Source organism: Barbus barbus, assembly GCF_936440315.1.
Source record: "Barbus barbus genome assembly, chromosome: 8".
NCBI classification, from domain to species: domain Eukaryota; kingdom Metazoa; phylum Chordata; class Actinopteri; order Cypriniformes; family Cyprinidae; genus Barbus; species Barbus barbus.
The window spans coordinates 3,347,891-3,363,010 of record NC_136736.1 but is presented as its reverse complement, the minus strand read 5'-3'; the positions used below and the strand labels follow the sequence as shown (position 1 = coordinate 3,363,010).

The window sequence follows — 15,120 nt, the reverse complement described above, 5'->3', positions numbered from 1 at the left end:
GATCTTCAACAGATCACTGGAACTGTGCAACGTCCCTTCCTGCTACAAATGCTTCACCATTGTCCCCATCCCAAAAAAAAGACAGACAGGCAGCTGATAAGGCTTGAAAAATTCTCATCCTGCACCCGCACAGATGTGTTCTCTCCCCACTGCTCTTCTCCCTCTACACCAATGACTGCACATCTAATGACTGCACATCTAGTGATTGCAGACTCACCTTGAAGCCTAGAAAAGGTTATGTGCCTAAAGTGCTTTCGACTTTAAAGCGCAGGTCATAACACAGTTTGTTTTCCGCCCCGAAACACCGGCCTAGGCGTAGCCGCATAATACACTCCTGCTGTGCCCTGTACGTGCGGTGCGCACTTACTGTACATTGAGCGCTCTAGACAGTTCAAACTCTCGGAGCAACTATTTGTATGTTTTGGAGGACGCACAAAAGGCTTGCCTGTGTCCAAGCAAAGGCTGTCACACTGGATTGTCGACGCAATTGCTTTGGCTTATAGCTCTAAGGACGTGGAATGTCCTATAGGGGTTTGGGCCCACTCAACCCGCGGACTCGCGTCCTCGTGGGCCTGGGAAAATGGCATATCTATTCAGGACATTTGTATGGCGGCAGGCTGGTCGTCACCCAGCACTTTCATGAGGTTTTATAATCTAGATTATGTCGTAGCTGGCCTCCCATGTGCTGTCAGTGCGAGCAGCGCACTCGCCTACTCAGCCTCAGTTATGATCTGAGATGTGTGCCTCAGTGGTTTCGACACCCCTGTATTGACGCACCACCAATTCAATGCTGTCCCTGTTAGTTTATCACATTGTTATGATATAGTTCATTACATCAACAAACCAAATTGTTTTCAAATAAGTTTCCCCCGTCTGCCATTGGTCAGCCAAATAAATAGTTCCGCCCCAAACTCACACCATCATTGATTGGGGTATTAAAGCATGTTGCTGGAGTGAAGAAAATTTAGTTTTTTTTCTTTAAACCAAAACAATTAGTTCAAAATTTGATTGTACTGTCGGCAACATATTATGCTAATACATGGAAGCGCAATGCTAGAGTCTTATGAAAACAGGAATGGGGTTTCATAACCCTAGCTAAGATGTGTTGCTACGCCCAAATTATAACTGTTAAATTCCTCTTCCCAAGGTTAAAAACGGAGATTAGAATGACGATAATCCGGGGTTAAATCTGTGTGGAAAACCACTAGAGTGTTTACAATTTTCAAAATTAACAAAAGAGCAATGATATGCAAGTGCTACGCCAATAACAAGTCCCAGTTTAACGCAGTACATGTAGCAAGGTTTGTTTGCTTTTAAATTATATAATAAATAAAAAGAAAATAGATTAGAAAAGAATAGAGCAAGTTAGTGTTAGAGGCCTTTATTTGCTTTTGTTAATTGTATAATAAATAAAAATAAAACAAATAGATAGAATATAAAAAGATTAGAAAACTTTTTTTTTTAAAGAATAGAATTAGAGAGAGCTAGAGTTACAGGGTCAAATAAAGATGGAAGAGATGTTAAACTGGCCTATATTAAACTGGAATATAATTCTACCAAGATTAATCTTATTTAAACAAAGTGATTCATGAGTGATTTAAGTACAGGTGAAACTAATAAATTATAAAAAATAAATAGATATGCTATTATTATAAAAAAATAAATACGCTATATTTTTTTTATCCCTTATCATATTTGATTCCAATCAGGGTACGTGCAGCATGACGACAATGAAACGGGTGTTGTCACCTTCATCAGCATGAAAGTTGCAGAACTGGTAATGTCATGCGTAAAGCACGATATCCACGTCACTCAGCGCAAGCCTACATCGATTTTGCATTTGAAATCTGTTGCACAATAACTTCCGCGTCACATGATTGTACCTTACAATTTATAATTTATTAGCTTGGACAGTGTTGTGACACGGAATTGTGTAGGAATGGATTCAGGACATGCTCCTTATATAGCCTGTATAATAGGCCTATACATGTTATCTGTGCCATTGCTCCAACTGGAACTTAATTATTTGACAAAATTTGTTCACTTACAAATATATAAATAGTTAATTGACTTCCGGTGGCCTGGAAGTCAATTTGGCCCGCTGCCCAAATTTATTTATTTTTTAATTTATTGTTGCTGTAGTTTTTTTTTTTTTTTTTTGCCTGCCGAATGTACTAAAGTGATTTCCGAATTCGCCATTCAATAATAAAACTCTATTAAATCATGAATCGGTTAGTCTTGACTGGCAACGCGATGTGCCTCGCGCACTCTCCGCGCGTCAGCCAAAAAGATGCGAGACTGGAGATTGGAGTGGAAGCGCCCAGGTGGAGCAGAGACGCAAAACTGTTCAGTTCAGGACTTCAGGTGCAGGTCAGTTACAGCTGTAAATAGACTATTGTTGTTTTGCCTTTGTTCACTTAGTTAGGCATTAAACTGCTAGCACATGTTAGCAATAGCAGCCAATTACTGCAAAATTTCCAAAAGGACATAATTACTATTTTGAATTTATCAGACAAATATCCACATCGTTTTACAACAGGTTTAGAGGGAGCTAAGGCACAGGCAGACAACACAACCCCTTCCAAAAAATGAAATGTGGTTTTACTAAAAATAAACCAAAAACCATAGTAACCACAAATTAACAATGGCTTTGCTACACTATATAGTTTCACTATGGTATAGTAAAACTCTGGTTACTATACTTTTACACAGGCCTAATAAAACGATGGTTAGTTTTCATTAGGACAACCCATGACCCACGAGAATGCAAAAACATGTTCAGTATTAAGATTTTTTTTCTGTAAAGATATATTCAAGATGCAGCTATTATTGTACGAATTTTGACATTTAGGCAAGATAAACAAACACAAGGTCATGATGTAATACTTAAATTTTTCAAAAATAAATTTATACTATGTGCAAACAAATTACAATGAGGTGGTTGTTTTGCAAAAAGGTGGAGATGTGTTGATGAAAAAGTGACAGGTTCAAGAAAATTAGTAAACAATTCAGTTCACATATGAGAGACAGAGAGATGTCAGGGAAAGAGATTAAATATTAAAATGGAAGTTCAAGAGATAACCTTTAATTATTTTGCGCGGCCCCAGCTGTCACAATCTGTGATGGAAGGAGCAAGGAGACGAGGAATCAAGTTCAACAGTCTTTAATATAATCCAAACAAGGGGAATTCACACAAGAAACGGCTGGAGACACACGAACATGACGAAGTAGACCCGACAAACACTAACAGGAGGACTGGGGCTTTTATAATTGGGAAAGACGACAAGACACACCTGGAATCAAATTAACACAATCAACATGAGGGAAAAACTGGGTCATAGGGAACACATGGGGAGCAAAACACACACAAGACAGTCCACAATCCTGACACCAGCCTAGGGATTTCAACTTTTTTATGCGATGAGTGATGATGGCCATACAAAAACTATTGTTGTCCGTGGTTTCAGAATTTGTTGTGGGTGTATAGGATAGCCTGGATGAGTGTGAGATTTCCCGGCCTGAAATTTTGTCCCAGTCCGCCCCTGATTGTGATATATATACATACATACATACTCACCGGCCACTTTAGGTACACCTGTTCAATTGCTTGGTAACACAAATTGCTAATTAGCCAATCACATGGCAGCAACAAAGATGTGGTGAAGACGACTTGCTAAAGTTTAATCCGAGCATCAGAATGGAGAAGAAAGGGGATTTAAGTGACTTTGAATGTGGAATGGTTGTTGGTGCCAGACGGGTTGGTCTGAGTATTTCAAAAACTGCTGATCTACTGGGATTTTCACGCACAATCATCTCAAGAGTTTACAGAGAATGGTCCGAAAAAGAGAAAATATGCAGTGAGCGGCAGTTGTGTGGACGAAAATGCCTTGTTGATGTCAGAGGTCAGAGGAGAATGGGCAGACTGGTTAGAGAAATAACCACTCGTTATAACCAAGGTATGCAGAAAACCATCTCTGAACGCACAACAAGTCGAACCCTGAAGCAGATGGGCTACAGCAGCAGAAGACCACACCGGGTGCCGCTTCTGTCAGCTAAGAACAGGAAACGGAGGCTACAATTCGCACAGGCTCACCAAAATTGAACAATAGAAGATTGGAGAAACGTTGCCTGTTCTGATGAGTCTCGATTTCTGCTGCGACATTCAGATGGTAGGGTCAGAATTTGGTGTAAAGAAGAAGCATGGATCCATCCTGCCTTGTCTCAACGGTTCAGGCTGGTGGTGGTGGTGTAATGGTGTGGGGGATATTTTCTTGGCACACTTTGGGCCCCTTAGTACCAATTGAGCATAGTTTAAACACCACAGCCTACCTGAGTATTGTTGCTGGCCATGTCCATACCTTTATGACTACAGTCTACCCATCTTCTGATGGCTGCTTCCAGCAGGATAATGCACCATGTCACAAAGCTCAAATCATCTCAGACTGCACTCTTAAAAATAAAGGTGCTTCATGATGCCATAGAAGAACCTTTTTGTCTAAATGGCTCCATAAAGAACCTTTAACATCTGAAGAACCTTTCTGTTTCACAAAAGGTTCTTTTGTAGCGAAAGAAGGTTCTTCAGATTATAAAAAGGTAAGGAAGAGATAGTTCTTTAAAGAACATTTGACTGAATGGTTCTTTGTGGAACCAAAAATGGTTCTTCTATGGCATCGCTTGAAGAACCTTTTGAAGCACCTTTTTTTTAAGAGTGTGGTTTCTTGAACATGACAATGAGTTCACTTTACTCAAATGACCTCCACAGTCACCAGATCTCAATCCAATAGAGCACCTTTGGGATGTGGTGGAACGGGAGATTCTCATCATGGATGTGCAGCTGACAAATCTGCAGCAACTGCGTGATGCTATCATGTCAATATGGACCAAAATATCTGAGGAATGTTTCCAACACCTTGTTGAATCTATGCCACGAAGAATTAAGGCAGTTCTGAAGGCAAAAGGGGGTTCAACCCAGTACTAGCAAGGTGTAACTAATAAAGTGGCCAGTGTGTGTATGTGTGTATATATATATATATATATATATATATATATATATATATATATATATATATATATATATATATATATGCATGTGTGTGTTGTCCAATTGTTTTTCAATCATGTTTTTCTTATATGCATCGCATATATTTTTTAACAGGCCTATATGAAATGTGAATATGTTTCAGCTTTATGTGAAACCATGTGTCAACTCATGCAAGCTATAAAATCTGTGCAGTTTTTTTCTTCAGTGTTATATATTTTTATATGTAGGCTATCAATATATAGCCATACTTGGTCCGTACATTTATTCCAATATATTGAAAAATATAATCACTAATGTCCCATATGTAAATGTGCTGTTTAATATATAGTATATTTTCCATGTATTTTTGTTTCGTAAGTGCAGTGCAGCAGCCAGAACTGTGCAAAGCAAAGGCTGAGTGTTAAATACAGTCAGGTGTTCATTGAGATGGGTTGAGGTGGACTGTCAATTTGTAGGTTGTCAGATAAAGTGCTTGATTAGCATAATTCAGTGTAGAGGAAGAAAAGCAGGAATTTTGCACTTGTTTTTCATTGCTGCATCCTCATTGTTGTTGGCCACAGTCCCACTATTTTAAGTATGATTTCTGCATGTTGACATAATTACTGTCTTGTGCAGTAAACAGTGTTTTTAAAAGTATAATTTACTCAAAAATAAATGAAACCCATTTGATTTCTTCTGTGGAGAATAAATGTTTTTCTGAAGAATATTTTGGCCACTATTTTTATATAATTAAGATCATTTTATATAGTTTATTTTGCTTTTTTTAATTTTTTTTATTTTAGTGAATGAGGACTTCAAAATTGCAACTTGTTTTGACCAATTTTATTATAAAAGTAGTTTATATATATATATATATATATATATATAACACGTACTATTTTTATTTGCATTCACGTTTGAAGACATATGACGTATGATTTTGTGAGGTCATTAGATAGAAGTATGTGAACATGATGTCCAAAAAAAAACATTATTTTTCTTTTAAGCCTTTATTGTGAGTCGTTGAAGCTTTTCAGTGAATCAGTTGATTCAGCCTAATCAGCTGATGCAGATGCTATTGTAGAAATGCTGTAGTAATAAATAAATGTAAAGAAGTAAAAATTTAATTAAGCTTAATTTGAATAAAAAACTAAATTAAAAGCTAAAAATAAAAACTGTTATTTAGCTTTTATTTAGAGATTTCATAAGCCTTCATCTCAAATGAGAAGATTTCTCCTGTATATTATTTAAATTCAAAACACAGTATCCATTTCTTTGTGTAAAGCTTTATAATGTTTTTTGAAATGTACTTTTTAAGAAAGTTACTATTCCCGTTTTATTTTGATATTCAAGTAGTTCCCATGGTAAATTATAAAAAATTAACTTCCTTTAATTTACAATTGCAACAGATATAAAATAGATTCTAAATAATCCATATAGTCATTGGTCCAGGGTATTTTTTCTGCCTACATCCTAAGACACTGGGATAAGTTCCAAAAAAAATCCTGCGACCCTATATAGGACAAGAGTTTTGGAAAATTAATGGATGGAAAATGCAATCCAATGCTTCCTGCTTGACAACTGTTCAGCTGTATTAAACAATATGAGATTATGTGATGTCATGTATTACACACTCCTTTCCTTATTAGATCTCAGGATACCAAAGAAATGACCCAACATACCTTGGGCTTCCAGTTACGGCCTTAATGTCCTGGTAAGAGATTTCTGATAAGCCGCATGCTTTCAAAAGCAGAGAAATATAACAATACAACAATGAATGACACACCCAAAGTCTATTCTCATCGCGTCACATGCCTGTGCACAAACTATCTAAACTAGTGCGAAAGCCGCGTTCTCTGACCCTTAGAAACATAACAGTATTAAGAAGAGACTGGATTTTCCCCCTTTTGCATAACAAAGCACTGTCTTGTTTTCCGTGTCATGTTGCTTCTCTTTGATAGTTTCACAGCAGCTGTGACACTATGAGCCAACAGGTTTCAATGAAAGAAACAGGAAATTTACTGAAAGCTGTAATAAATATAGTTAATATATGTGACCTTTGCTCTGGCAGGAAATTCTCAATGACAATCATGTTTGACTTCATGAGAACGTTTCCAAATAAACTTACAACAGCAAAGCTAAATTACAGTGACATGCAAATCAGAATTCACATTTGCTGAATTGAAATGTATAAAATGAAATAACTACATTGAAATGTATGTTTGTTTCTGTGTTTAGATCATCACATTTTTAAACTTTAATTAATTTATATTAATATAATGACTTTTCAGTTTAAGATTGAACGTCTGCATTTGGAAGAACTGTAAAACATAAACATTTTTACAGACATTTGAAAAGTACTGAACACTAATGTAAGTGTAGTTAATAAAAAAAAGTGTCATGGTGGTTTTAATGACATTTATATACAAATATAAAACTGTTAGTTCAAATAAAAATATTAAAAATCCCATAAGAAGAAATACCCACATAGCTCGAAGAATAAAAGTGGTTTACTTGCACATTCAGCAGGCTACTGTATGCTTCAGGCATGACTGCAGAGGTTGAGGGATATTTAGTCAGCTGTTGTAGGGGTGTCAGTATAAGAGTGACACCTTGTGGTTTATTTCTGTTTAACAAGAACGTGTCATTGATGGAAAGAACCCCTAATGGTCTTCTTCTAAAGGGCTATTGCTGATTTGTCTAGGGCTGTAATCACAGTAATTTTGCACAACATTTTAACAGGGATGAAAAGCCTCAGGTTAACTTATACTGTATATACCAACACAGGTTACTTACTGTATCATGACCAGTTCGTATTTTATGAGGTGGCTAATTCGTGTGATTTTGTACGATTTCTGTGAGGGGTTTGTTAGGGGAGGGGTTAAGGTTGGTCCTTCGTACGAATTCGTCTATATTTATAATTCAGACTGCCATACTGAATAAATTTGGCTATATAATTAATATTTTAATTAATAATCAAAATATTTCACATTTATAGAATGATTGCATCTTCTCTATCAAACTGAATAAACTATCATTTTATCAGCAATCAAAATCACAGAGATTGAGGCCTGCACATCAAATCTAAATTTAGCCTATGTCTTAAATTACATAAAAAATGGAAGGGATGTGACAGTAGCAAAAATAACATAGGGCCTAGCGAATAATAATAATTTTTTTATATTTTTTTTTTTATATTCTGTATTCTTTGAATTACTGAATAATAATCGAGGGCTATTTTAAAGTCGAGGGCGTCTTTACTCACTTTAGTTCCAAAGTGCAAGTTTAAAACATTAACTGTAGAGGTCGCACTAACAGCATATTTAGCTTCATTCGCTGGAAAAGGAGAACCAAGAGTTGTCTATTAAAACAAGACTTACCAGACATATATCATCTTGTCATTTATCTTTAAAATTAAATAAGGCAATATGTTCAGAACATAATTAGCCTATAAGACATAACTGTATTAAAGGCTCCTGCAAGAGGGACTTTTAATTTGAAACTAGTAGTTGTATAACGGAAGAGAGCAGTGTAGCTGTCGTTGTTTGCCGTGTTCGTTCACCTCATACGGATCCAGATTTCCGATCAATGCCATCTTCTCCAAGTACCGTTTTCTTGCGTCCGGTATAAGTTTGTCTCTATATAGTACATTTCGTTCATTTAATCGTCTTTTCAACATTGTTTAACTGGTTGTTTTAGGTCTCGCCTAACTTAAATGTGGCGGCGCCCTCTTGTTTACGTCCCAGAATGCACTGCGCAGTAACGTCGGTTGCCAAGCTTTGTGGCTCAAAGGATGATTATGCGAGTTTATTCGTGGTGATTGCTGCAGATTTAATATCAAGGTGTTAGTCACTGACCGCACAGTAAGCCGATTTTATTTATACTTGTGTTAACAGTGTTATATGCGTCTGTAACCGACGAACCTACCCAGACGTGTCCTGTAACGATCGTTCTGCCTGGGAATGTTACTTAACTTGTGATTATTCATTCATTATCTGGTTGTAAACCAGTGTTATGTGTTACAGTGTTTCTTAAAGATGTTTGAATGACGCGATGTTGCTCTGATGAGCGTTATGTTTATGTAAATGCTGCTCAGATACATGGGAGCTGTATGATCATAGTGACAAATTATCACTCATGACAATAGTACTCGGTGAAAGACCTTCTTTCCCTTCATTTAACCGTAGGTTTCATAGAGAAATATCACTGATGTGAATTAGGAATACTTTGGCTTCATTATGTAACAGTAAATAGTTACTGTTGTTTATATAATTTAGTTTATTCATTTCTTTATTGTACATCTGTAGCCCTACCTTTCTCTGCCAACACACCATCTGAAGCTGATCACCTGTCTCCTCATTATTGGTGCTATGACAGGCACCCAGGGGGGTTTGCTCATCAAGAACCTAACCGTCCAAAAGTCTCTCCAACAATAACATTAAAATGTTTGTATACACATACCCCCGGTTTCACAGACAATGCTTAAGCCTAGTCCTAGACTAAAATGTATCTGAGCTGTTTCAACTGAAATAAACGTGCCTTTGTTTTGTCTCAAGATGCACACCAGTAATGTTTTTTTTTCTAAGAATGTTTATAAAAAGTACTTATAAGTGAACAATGGCCTAATCCTGGCTAAGTCTAAACCCTGTCTGTGAAACCGGACCTTAATATATTAGCTGTAGTAATAATGAACAATATTCTTTTTATCTGTTTGAATAATTATTTTAACTAAGACTAATGACACACTTGACTTTTTTTTTTTTAACAATTCTATAAGTAGGCTATTTTATAATTATTCTTTTAGGTATTTGAAGCCACGCAGTGTTGTTTTTTTTTTTTCAGCTGTTTTCAAAACTGTATTGTATGACATTATTAGTTTGCTTACGTTCTGTGAGTCCTGTTCATTCAAAACTCAGAAATGTCAGATAATGTAATGTCTGGCCTACACACATTCATACCATTGCAGTTCTCATGATATGTTTCCTGCCATGCTATCTACATCCCAGAAATTATACTGATAGGCCTTCTATCTAAAAATGTACCTGGAAATTATAAAGTGAAAGAGAAACTTTGTTTGGGAATTCACCTATCTACCCTTCTTCTGTTATGGCATTAATAAACACATCCAGCACTCCAGATTCTCACCAAACACGTGATTTACCAGAAGAGCTCAGCACTGCCACTGAACTAACCAAATGTGTTCACGTGCCTGGACCGTCCCATTATGAGAAACACACCTGTGACAGGTTCCTGGAAATCACTACTTTGTCTTACAGTTCGAAACAAACTAGTTTCCCTCACTGTGTTTTACAGTACGTCGATTTATTTCTAGTATATGTGACGCTGGACCACAAAACCAGTCAGAAGGCTCTTTTATTTATTGAGATTTATGCATAATCTGAAAGCTGAATAAACAATTTTTCCATTGATGTATGGTTTGTTATGATAGGACAATATTTGGCCGAGATACAGATTTGAAAATCTGGAATCTGAGGTTGCAAAAAAATCTAAATATTGAGAAAATTGCCTTTAAAGTTGTCCATTGAAGTTCTTAGCAATGCATATTACTAATCAAAAATAAAGTTTTGATATATTTACAGTAGGAAATTTACAAAATATCTTCATGGAACATGATCTTTACTTAATATCCTAATGATTTTTGGCATAAAAGAAAAATCAATCATTTTGACCCATACAATGTATTTTTGGCTATTGCTGCAAATATACCCCAAGCGACTTATGACTGGTTTTGTGGTCCAGGGTCACATATTTGATTCACAGTGATTAGGGATCTACATTAGTCACAAGTCAAAGGATCAAACTTATACAGGTTATACTGTAGGCTACTATGAAAGTTGACAAAAGTTAGTAGTTTAACAATCTTGTTGTGCCTTTTCGTGATTATTGGTATTTGTTTGGTGGTCGTTTTATCACTTTATGCAGAAATTGTGGACGATAAGTTACAGACTGAAAGTGAAACTGTTTTGTTGAAATATAGACTCCCATGTTTTCTGGCTTCACAACCCTTCCTGTTCAATTTTTATACAGAACACAAAACAATAAGTAGGTTGTATTTATTTATTTTTTTAAGTCAGTCAAGTTCAATGACAGCTTAAACAGAACGGTCTGCTCATGCATTATCACAACTCACACAATTGCTTTCGGTTTTATTTGATTGTTTTTTTTCCCACTTGCATGCGCTGGGTTTGTTTTTGTTGTTTTGTTTTAGAAAAAGCACAAAAAAAGCATTTTACACAGCTTTGTTACTAAATGTGGAAACTGTAAATATCTGGTACAGTAGCAATGTGATATTTAGCATGTACATACATTTCTCATTTTTTACTTTTGCTATTTTTCACGTCTATAGTAAAGTTGTAGTAAACAATGAAATTACAAATAAACAAATAAGCTATCTTATATAGCCTAATATTTGATGTCTTTTATATACTTTTAGCTGATTTTCCTTCAATATCTGTTCCATTTTTTTAATTAAAATATTTGTTTTTATATAGAAATGTATAAAGCAATCGAATCATTTAGGTATTAGATCAAAAATTCAGTACAATGCTTCCATAACTTTAATGATATATGATGCATCAGATGAGCTAAAGGTAGGCTAATGTAAGATAGCACATCATAACATATAGATAACATAAAGCACATTTACAGTCCCAGATTTCAAATCATAGTATAAGCTTAAATGTAAACAACAAGAAAAGTCTCTTAACCTCCAACACATTTCCGGTAGGTGACGAACATGGCTCCGGGCTTCACTTGGAGCGCAGACAGCTTCTTGTGCGGCTGAACCGGTTTACCATTATAGGCCAGATTCCCACATCCTAGTTCTGGTCTGAGCTTCAGGACCTTCTGCTGCAGTTTTGCGATGGTATCGATGCTCCTCACGGTCACAGAAATCTTCATGCCATCAGAGCCATTTAGGACAGTCACAGCAAAGCTTTTAGGACCTGGAGAAACTGGCTTTTGAGCTTGGAGAACGGCATGGGTGGTGTTTTCTAACGGTTCAGGGAGGGGAGCAGGGTCTCCTTTGGGATGTTTGGGATCTCCTTTGACACACTGCTTGGGTCCACATGCTTCAGGCTGAAGAAGGATTGGAGCCTGAAAGAGAATCAGGATATTCAGAGAATGTAAGCATATGACAACAAATCAAAACACAAGAGACAAAATTTTAATAAGACCATACACAACACTATCATGTTAAAAAGGTTCTGTTCTTAAAAAATGTATTTTAAATCATCTTACCGGTGCTGTTTGAATGTCTGTAGCCATGCTGCCTTGAGCTGATAACCATCCACAATCCAGAAATTATGGTCTCTTCCTGCAGCTCAATGGATTTATATATCAAAGAGACATCTTGGGGAATGTACCTGACTTTCCATGCACTGTAGTCTAGTACCAAAGAGCATGCCCAGCCCAACCCTAGTTGATTTTCATCAAACATGCGTTTACAGGAACAGCACACTGCTATGTAACTACCACAACAGTGCAACGGCAAGAATCTGATTTGACATAACACAAAAAACAAGGAATCCCCTTATAGTTGCAGTCCAAAACAATTAGTTTCATAGTATTTTCATTTTCATTTTAAGCAGTGGTAGTTGTTTTTATGTGTCATATGTGGTTATGGTAACATGATTAAGGATCTACACCAAGTTTTAAGTCAAAGAATCAAACCTATATACATGATAGAAGAATTTAGCTTTCTTGAGATTATTATTTTACTTTTGTGCAAGATGGTCTATGACCCTGCTAACCATAAGATAAGAGGTAATTGTAATTGCACAGACTACTATCTACCTGCCATCCTTAAATATAAGAAACTGTATGTGTCAAAAATAATTGTACTGTTAATAAACTCATAATGAGGAAACTTAGATCTTAACAGGCCTGTTGAATTTAACTGAGAGTTAAAACCACCTTCATATTGGATTTAAATCTGGAAATAAATCTCAAAATGTAAATGGTGAAAAATGAAGAAATATTTGAGATTCTGCTCTTTTTCTTTGGGACACTAAACATGTCTGTTCTCTTTGTACAGACGGTCAGATGTTCTTGTTTCCATCGTCTTTAGAATATACAAGATCAAGCAGGAGAACATTATCAGGATTTGTTCCATAGAGCAGATCAATTCTATTCATGTTTCATTGCAACTTTTCAAGTGTTGACTATCATGACTCATATCATAACTGTCATGTTATATAACATATTAAAATGGTGTTGAATTAGAAAGCAATGCAAAATAGAAGTTTCAGATTTTTGCATTTATTTTCATCGCAACAGAATCAAATTGACATGTAGTGCAAATCACAATTACAGTCAGTTTATAAATATATTGACATTTTAATCTGAAAGTTTAATGCTTCCATGTACACATTCATTCAGTAAATTTCTTTGGAAACATCTGTTCATACATGTTATGGGGCTGCATATCAAGGGGTGAGAACCAGAAAGGCGTTAAGTGACATTTCACCAACTTTACAGAAGAGCCAAAACAAAACTTTTACCATAGTTTGATCTGACTTTGTGTATTGATTACAATTATTTATAATAAATATTTGTACACTCATGGATGACAGTACTTTTGCCAGTAGAAAGAATTCATTAAGAGCTTTCATTTGATGTAAATATCTCCATTTCATCAAAAATGTCACTTACGCCCTTCTGGTTCTCACCCCTCGATATGATAAAATGTTGTCTGTTTTACAAAATAAAATATGCTTGACAGTTTCCTCTTCTATGTGGATAGATTCTGTCATTTCTACTACCTCTGTTTTATGTTGTTTGCAGATGATGTCTTGCAATGTACCGATTAAGACAAACTATTCCTCATCAATTCTTTAAGAATTCAAAGCACAAAAACAAACAAACCTAAATTCATCTTTGCTCCATCGGGTTAAATACAAGACTTAGTTAAGCAAAAATAACATTTCTAATAATGTTTTATTGCAGGTAAAATAACATTCAACGGATGTTAATGTTAACAAATTAACATTTTTGTTTCACTTTTATTTTCATTCAACAGGGCTTGTTGCATTACTGATAATTAAATCAAGTTAGGTGTATCCTGATATATGATTCATCTAGCTAGTTAACGGTTATAGAAGTTTGTATCTAAAGCACATTACGATACAGGATGATTTATCATTGATTGTAAATACAAAATACATCTAAGTCCTTGTTAACCCCCACAACATTTCTGGTAGGTGATGAACGTGGCTCCTGGCTTCACCTGTAGCTCGGACAGTGTCTGGTCCAGCTGAACCGGTTTGCCATTGTAGATGAGATTCAGGCTTGCTCCGAGGTCAGGGCTGAGTTTCAAAACCTTCTCCTGCAGTTTCTTGATGGTATCAGTGCTCCTCACGGTCACAGGAATCTTTGTGCCATTGGAGCCATTGAAGACATTCACAGGAAAGCGTTTAGGACCTGGTGAAACTGACCCTTGCACCTGGAGAACAGTGTGGGTGGTGTTTTTCAGCGGCTCATAGTTGGGAACAGTGTCTTTGGGGTCTCCTTTAACACATTGCCTGGGTTCACATGCTTCAAGCTGAAACAGACGGTATCGAGTCTGAAAGAAAACCAAGACATTTGTGACAATAAAACAAACATAAGGCTGCACACGAGTGACAATCACAACACTTTCTTGTTAAAAGTCTAATGTAAAATGTTGGCATATTATGTTCAATGACTCTCTGCTTTAAAATACCAATACTTACCAATACTGCAAACATTAAAGCCATGTTGTCTTACACAGGATATCTTTCTGGTCCTCTGTTTTTCTTGGTGTTTTTCACGCTTGATTTATAGGCAAAAAAAAAAATACGGAAAGTACCTTCTTATTATTAGACTCCACCCCCTCATACAACTTGGTTACTTCTGCCTAGTTCACCTCAGGCCACTGGAAACTTACAGAAAAACATTCAATATGGGTGGACATCAGACGAAAATGGTTACCAAAAAGAAACCCTGACATGTAATGATGTTTTATTTCCCTCATTTGTTTCTTTATTATTTATTTCATTTTAAATCACCACTTCTAAACAATACATTTTTGCCTTCTAGACTGTAGTGTTTATAGTATTGTT

The 15,120-nt window shown here is 36.0% G+C and overlaps 2 protein-coding genes across 2 annotated transcripts; both read right to left on the bottom strand.

The window, feature by feature from the left end:
* Positions 1 to 8,531: 8,531 nt before the first annotated feature.
* On the bottom strand, positions 8,532 to 12,479 carry LOC306873803 (uncharacterized protein). Its single transcript, XM_079423289.1, has 2 exons — positions 12,281 to 12,479; positions 8,532 to 12,136 (listed from the first exon to the last, which is right to left on the bottom strand). Exons 1-2 carry the CDS (start codon positions 12,305 to 12,307, stop codon positions 11,744 to 11,746), a joined length of 420 nt encoding a protein of 139 aa, XP_079279415.1. The 5' UTR covers positions 12,308 to 12,479; the 3' UTR covers positions 8,532 to 11,743.
* An 801-nt stretch (positions 12,480 to 13,280) lies between these two features.
* Positions 13,281 to 14,842, bottom strand: LOC306873802 (uncharacterized protein). Its single transcript, XM_079423288.1, has 2 exons — positions 14,752 to 14,842; positions 13,281 to 14,603 (listed from the first exon to the last, which is right to left on the bottom strand). The coding sequence occupies exons 1-2, from the start codon at positions 14,773 to 14,775 to the stop codon at positions 14,217 to 14,219; spliced, it is 411 nt and encodes a 136-aa protein (XP_079279414.1). The 5' UTR covers positions 14,776 to 14,842; the 3' UTR covers positions 13,281 to 14,216.
* Positions 14,843 to 15,120: the final 278 nt, after the last annotated feature.